General features: G+C 73.0%; 1 protein-coding gene across 1 annotated transcript; it reads left to right on the forward strand.

Moving 5' to 3' along the window:
• Positions 1-2,315: 2,315 nt before the first annotated feature.
• Positions 2,316-6,234, forward strand: H696_01640 (hypothetical protein). The gene is made up of 3 exons (XM_009495543.1): positions 2,316-2,441; positions 2,539-4,212; positions 4,446-6,234. The coding sequence occupies exons 1-3, from the start codon at positions 2,423-2,425 to the stop codon at positions 6,056-6,058; spliced, it is 3,306 nt and encodes a 1,101-aa protein (XP_009493818.1). The 5' UTR covers positions 2,316-2,422; the 3' UTR covers positions 6,059-6,234.
• The last annotated feature ends 5 nt before the right edge of the window (positions 6,235-6,239 follow it).

Genomic DNA, 6,239 nt, shown 5'->3' on the forward strand with positions numbered 1-6,239 from the left:
CCCCCCCCCCCCCCCCCCTGGGGGTGGAGAGCACGCCTCGGCCTCTCCAAGCAGATGGGTCTGCGAGGCCTTGGCGGGCCGGGCGGTGTGCCTGGTCGCTGGTGGGGTGCTGGCGCCCCCGCCAACGCCCCCCTGGGCCCGATCGATTCTCGCAAACGTGCTGGGCTCTCCCGTGCTTCGGCGTAGCCCCGTTTCCCGGGCCGGCAGACGGCCCCGCGGCGGGGGGGGGGGCTGATCCGGGCAGGAGGGCGGGGTACTGCCGGGCCCGGGCCGGCCGACACGGACACGCGTCTGTTTTCCCGGGAAGAGGCCGCGCCCGGGTGCCGCCGGGCACATTTGCGCATGCGCGCCGGGCCCCGGCCGGCTGGAACTTGAGTTGTTCGCCCTCGGCATTGACACGCCTCTCGGGTCCGCTCCGGTGCGCCTTCGCACCTTCCTGGGGGCCGGAGAAGGGGCAGGGGGAATGTCCTGGCATCCGAGATCGCGTTGCGTTTCTTCCAGCAATTCCGCCACACACGGCTGTGGGACATCCCCCGGGCCTTGCCTCCCTCCCCCCCCCCGCCCCCGCCCCCCATTGCTGGTCCATTCACACGCTCCCCAGGGGGAATGTGGGAATCTAGTTTGTTCGGCGGCTGTGCCGTGCGCGCTTTTCCCCGGAGCCCAGTGTAGCGCAAGAGGACGCCCATCTGCTTGGCCGCCTCGCATCTGGCTGCCCCTCCGGTCCTCCCTCCGGGGCAGGGCCATGGACGCTTCCGGGGGCCCGGCGCAGCCATCGAGGGGGGGGGGGGACGGAGACTGGCTCTTCGGTGCCAGCCGGGCGCGGCGGGGCGCGGCGCGCTGGGGAGAGCGCGTAAAAGCACCTGCGGCCGAAGGCCCGAGGCCCCAGGCCGGACGCGGTTGACCCAGTCTGACACACACGGGGCCGGGCACTCTCTCGCGGCTGGCCGGCGCGATGGCGCGTTCCTCCGGGTCGGGCCGCGCGCGCGTGCGCTCGCGCGGGGCCCAACTGGGTTTCACTGCTCGTAGTTCGACCGACAACCCCCACTTCACCCTGGGCTCAGGGGGCGTGGGGGGGGGGGGCGGGGGGCCGGGGCTCGGCAGTGCGGGGCTGCTGGCTACGGGGGCGGCGCCGGGCGCCAGCTTTCCCGCGGCCAACAGGTGTCCCTCCCCTTCTCCAGGGGGCGGCGCCGGGGCGTTAACTCCCCGTCGCGGACGAAAGCGCGGGCCACCACCGGTCCAAGTGAACCCGCTGGTGCCTTCGGGACAGGCCTTGGTGCGTTCCAGAGCCCCCCGGCGAGGCGCATCTTTTTTTTTGTTATCGCGATCGCGCATTCCCTCCGCCGGGCCGACCGCCATCCATCGCGGGCGCCATATCCGCCGCCCTCCGCCCGTTCGCATCCCCCCCGCCCCCCGCCCCCCCCTCCCCGGCCGATCTGTCAAAGGTCTCTTGGCTGTTGACAGTTCGGAGTGGTGGTGCGCGGGCGGGGGTGTCGGCACGCCGCCGCACCCAAGGGCTCTCGCTTGCCCCGGTCCGTGGCCACCCCGCGCGGCTTCACATCCATCCTCACAGGGCCAGCCGCGCCCCGGGAGGCGCGGAGAAGCGGACGGAGAAAAAGAAGAAGGCCGAGGCCCGACACAGAGAAGCATCCCCCCCCCCCCCCTAACCAGGGCGGCACGGCTGGCGCCGAACGAACAGCGGGGAAGCTGCCCGCTCTGCATTAGGCCAGGGGGGCCTGCCTCTTTTGTCGCCCCCGGGGGCGCCTCGCCGCCCCAGTCGGGGGCCGGTGAGGGGCGCCCGGAATATTGGACTAGCGGGGCAACGTCGTTGCCATCTCCCTCTCCCCACCGTCGCTGCCTCTTCCGCTTGACCACCGGGGGCGGGACCAAACCCGGCGGAGCGCCCCTCTCTTCCTACGGCGCCCCTCTCAACAAGGGGAGGAAAGGGGAGGACGGGAGGGGGGGGGGGGGGGGGGCGGGAGAGAGAGAGGAGCAGAGCAAAGGACAGACCCTCTCCTGAATGGCCGGGCCTCGAACAAGCCAGGGAGCCTGGACGCGATCTGCCCGACTGGACGCCCCCGCCCCCTTCTCGAGGGCACAGGCTCGGCGCCTGCCAGCCGCCCGGCCGCCCCGCTGGCTGTGTGTGTGTGTGTGTGTTTGTGCGGGGAGGGGGGGCCCGCGTGAAGACCCACCTGGCGGATCCCCTGAAGTGACCCCCCGGTGCAGGGCCAACACCTCTGTCGGGACCGGTAATACCTCACCGCTCCCCCCCCCCCACCCTCGCCCGCTGTCCTCCCCCTCCTCCCCTCCCCCCTCCTGGCACACCCCTTCCCCAGCCCTCTTTCTCCGCCCCCCCCCCTCCCGTTCTTGGGTCTGGCTTAGCTTCTCGCCGCCGCCGTTCCTCCTCGTCTCGAGGGACACCACCATGCCCGCGCCCGGCCACGGTACTGTCCTGTCTGCCCGCCCATCTCCGCCCCCCTCTCCCACTACTCGCCTCCGCTCTCCCGGCTCCGGCTCACCCCCCCTCCCCCCACCCCCCAGCCCAAGGCGCGCGGCCAATCGTGGCGTTCCTCGTGCTCTTCACGGCGGCCGTTGCGGCGGTCGCCTCATCGACACACTCGCGCTCCCTCGCCGCCGAGCACATGATGGGCCCCGCGGCGGCGACCACTGCGACAGCTGCTGCCTTGGTGCCCGGCGCTCGGCTGGCCGCCCCGGAGGGCGTTTGCCCAGCCGCCAAGGCCGAAGCCCTCCTGGCTGACCAGTGGTGGTGCCCCGCCGCGGCCCCCGTCGTTCTCTCCCACGCCGGGCCCCACTCGCACGGGCCCCACCCGGACGAGGTCCCCTGGCCGATGGTCGATCACCAGCGCTGGCGCGCCGCCATGCACACCAGCCTCCAGGCGTTCCTGGCCGATCGGCTGGCCGGAACCCCGGCCTCCGAGCGCCTCCGACGCCTGCGTATCGAGGATGTGGACTTTGCGGAGCAGCCGGCCGAGGCCCAAGACTCCCGGTGCCGGGCTCTCTTCGCGGCGCAGGCCGACTTGGCCGACCGGTGCGAGCGCCTGAGTCAACTCCTCCTGCAGCAAGTGCGTCTCCTCGGCCCGGCCGAGGGGGCCCTTGGTGCCTTGCCGGAGATGTTCCTCCCCTCGGCGGCCGATGGCCTGGTGGTCCTCCTGCGTGAGGGGCTCGGGACCCTGCTTCGCGGGGGGCCTGACGCCGGCGCTGGCCCCGGGCCCGGGCGCGCTGCCGGCCACGGGGATGTCCCCTTGGAGCAGCCGGACCTGGCCATGGCCGCCACCCCGGTGATGCCCGGCAGCCCGGCGGCGGCGGCGGCGGCGGCGGCGGCCGTCTCGCCGATTGGGGATCTCTTTGGCTCGGAGGCCGAATGCCCCATCGCTCGGGCTGCGCATGCCGGGCCCGGTCGGCATTACTTCGGCCCGCCGGACAATGTGTGCATGCCTGCAGGGGGCCCCGGCAGCCCGGCGGCAAGCGCGGCCCCTGCCGCCGCAGCTCCCCGCGATCCCTTTCTCCATTCGGCCTGGCGGAGCAGCGGCCGGTCGCAATTCCGGCCCTTCCTCCACGACGGCCTGCAGGTGCTGGACACCGAGGCCCGGCGCCTGCTCTTCCGCCTGGCTCCGGCTGATGGGATCCTGCTTCCCCTGCGCCGGGCACCGGAGATGTATTCGCCCCTGCGTCGGGCCGTGCGCACGCGCGGCTCGGCCGCCGGTCAGGGTGCCGCGTCACTCGTGCGGCTGATCCGGCCGGCCCCGGGCGCCCGGCCGCAGGACGATGCCCAGCAACCGGGCGCCTGCCATCCCCCGGCCGCGGGGCCGCGCCACGCACATGGCCACCAGGGCTGGACCCCGGTGCACCCGCTGATGGCGGCCGCCCCCCCCACGACGCCGGCCGACAGCCCGGCGTGCGTCCAGCCGCCCGCATCGGGAGATCCCCCGCGGCCCCGGACGCGCTTGGCCGTTGCCCGGCCCACTTGGCTCGGGACCGCGCTGTCCCTCCCCTTGACCGAGGCCGAGATCGCCGAGGCCGAGTCTTCCTTCACAATTCGCCTTGTCCGCCGGCTGGTGGATCTGGCCCTCGGGCGCCTTCGTCGGCCCCTCTCGGCCGAGGGGGTCCTCTTGGTCCCGCCCTCCGGTGGCCGACTTCAGCCGGCGCGCCTGCTTGCCTCTGCTGTGGGTCGTCCCTCGGGCGACCATCGCATTGGTGTGTCCCCCCTCCTTTTTCTCTCTCTCTCTCTCTCTCCCTCTTCCGAAGGGGCCTTGCTCTGGGCAAGCGCGCGCACACACACACACACACCACTCTACTCCTGGATGCCTGTCGTTGCCGCCGCCCCCTCGCGCTCTCCTCCCACTCTCTCTTTCTCGCTCTCTCTCTCTCTCTCCCGTCAACTCCTACATTTGGGTCTCTCTTTTCTGACCAAGCCCTTTCCACCTCAGAGGAGATGCTTGCCCCGGCCCGTGCTCCGGCCAAGGGACGCGGGGCGGTCCCACCCGCCGGGGCCCTGGCCGTGCCCTTCCGCCCCCGGGCCAAGCATGTGGCCTCCGGGTCGCCTGCGCCGGCCTCAGCAGCAGGGCCACACCCCCGCCATGGGCGTCCCGGGGCCCGGGGCCAGCCGATCCCCCGGACCGGGGCCTCTCCGACCATTGCCACTGCGGCCGCCCTCCCGGCCAATGTCAATCCCCTGCCCGCATCCTTGCTCCACTGGTTTGAGCGCCGGTCGCTCGAGCTAGATCAGATATTCCCGCCAGCTCCACCGGCCGCGGCCGAGGCCTTCCTCCGGCTGGCACCGCTGCACTACGGTTGGGACCGCTCGGACTCGCAGTTTGTCGACGCCGGGGTCTTCTCGGTGGAGGCTCGCCCGTTGGGGTTCCATTCGCTCAGCTCCCACACCTCCTTCCCGGCGGTCAGCAAGCAGCGGGTGTATGGCTCCCCCGCCTCGCGGCCGGGGGGGCCCCCTGCCCAAGGCCCGAATGCAGGCGCCCGGGCCCCGGTGGTGGCCGGCCATCTGGATGCTGGCCCTTCCGGCGGCTCAGCCTGCCAGGTGGCCATGTGCCCTTGGCCGCCGGGTCCAGCCCTGGATCGCACCTGCTCTGCCAGTGACCGGTGCTCGGGCGGCCCGCCGGCGGTTCAGTCCTCGAAGCCGGTGCCCGGCGGTCCCGGCTCCAACTCCACCCCGCGACAGCCGTCCCCCTGGCCAACCGGCGACACAGGGCACTCTGGTGGCGCGGGCGACCCCAGCACCGGGCCGGTGCCCCATGGGCGTCCCCTGGACGGGCTGCCCGCCGCCCAGCGCCGGGTCCTGCAACTGGTATCCGGCGTCGGGGCCCAGGCGTGGAATACCTACGGCCGGCGGTATCTCGGCATGGAGGTGGTTCTGCTCCGGCAATGGGACCCGAGTGCCGTGCTGCTGTGGCTCATTATCATCGCTTCGGCCGGGTGGCTGGTGGCCGTGGCGTCGGCTTGGTGTGCCGCCGGGGATGCCCTGCTGGCTCCCTTCGCCGGCGTGCCCAGCCATGGCGCCCCTGCGCTGGACTCGGATCGGCGGCGCTTCGCCGCCAGCCTCCGGCCCTTCGGTGCCGGGCTCATGCCACTTGGCGTGGCTCGGGATCTGGCTCTGGCCGGGATGGAGAGCCAATTCGCCGCCCACCTCCGCGAGGAGGAGGAGCGCCGACTGGGGGCCGTCCGCCGGGCCTTCCTTCGGCCGGCCGTGGCGGCTTCCCCGGCTGATGGTGAGCCGGCTGTCAGGCTGCCCGGGCCCGGTGGACCGGGTCAACTGGCGGCCTCGGCGGCACTTGACTCGCCGCCCTGCTCGCCGCTTGCCGTGTCCGATGGCCTGCTTGCCGCGGCTCCCGGGCGCGCCGGGCGACTGTCCATCTCCCTGCCATCAGCCGGCCAGCCCGAGGGGGGGGCCCGCCGGCAGGACGATGCCGACGGCTCGGATGTCGCCCCTTTCATGTCGAATGATGTCTCCTCGACTCTCGATGCCATGTCTCCGCAGCTGGCCACGCCCTGTCTGGGCGCCTGCATCGCGGATGTCCTCTGCCAGTGAGAGCTGACGGCAGGCGGCAAGGAGGGCGAGACCCATGTCGGCCGTGGAGATGCAGAAGGCCTGAGGCCCACTTTTCGATGCGCGGAACCCTGGGAGCATGGGGGGAAGTTGCAAGCAGCGGACGCCCTGACCTCCCTTCTCCCCCAGCTTAGGCCCCTCCCCCCCTCCCCCCCTCCCCCCC

The sequence above is a fragment of the Fonticula alba genome (assembly GCF_000388065.1).
Source record: "Fonticula alba strain ATCC 38817 unplaced genomic scaffold supercont2.2, whole genome shotgun sequence".
Lineage (NCBI taxonomy): Eukaryota > Rotosphaerida > Fonticulaceae > Fonticula > Fonticula alba.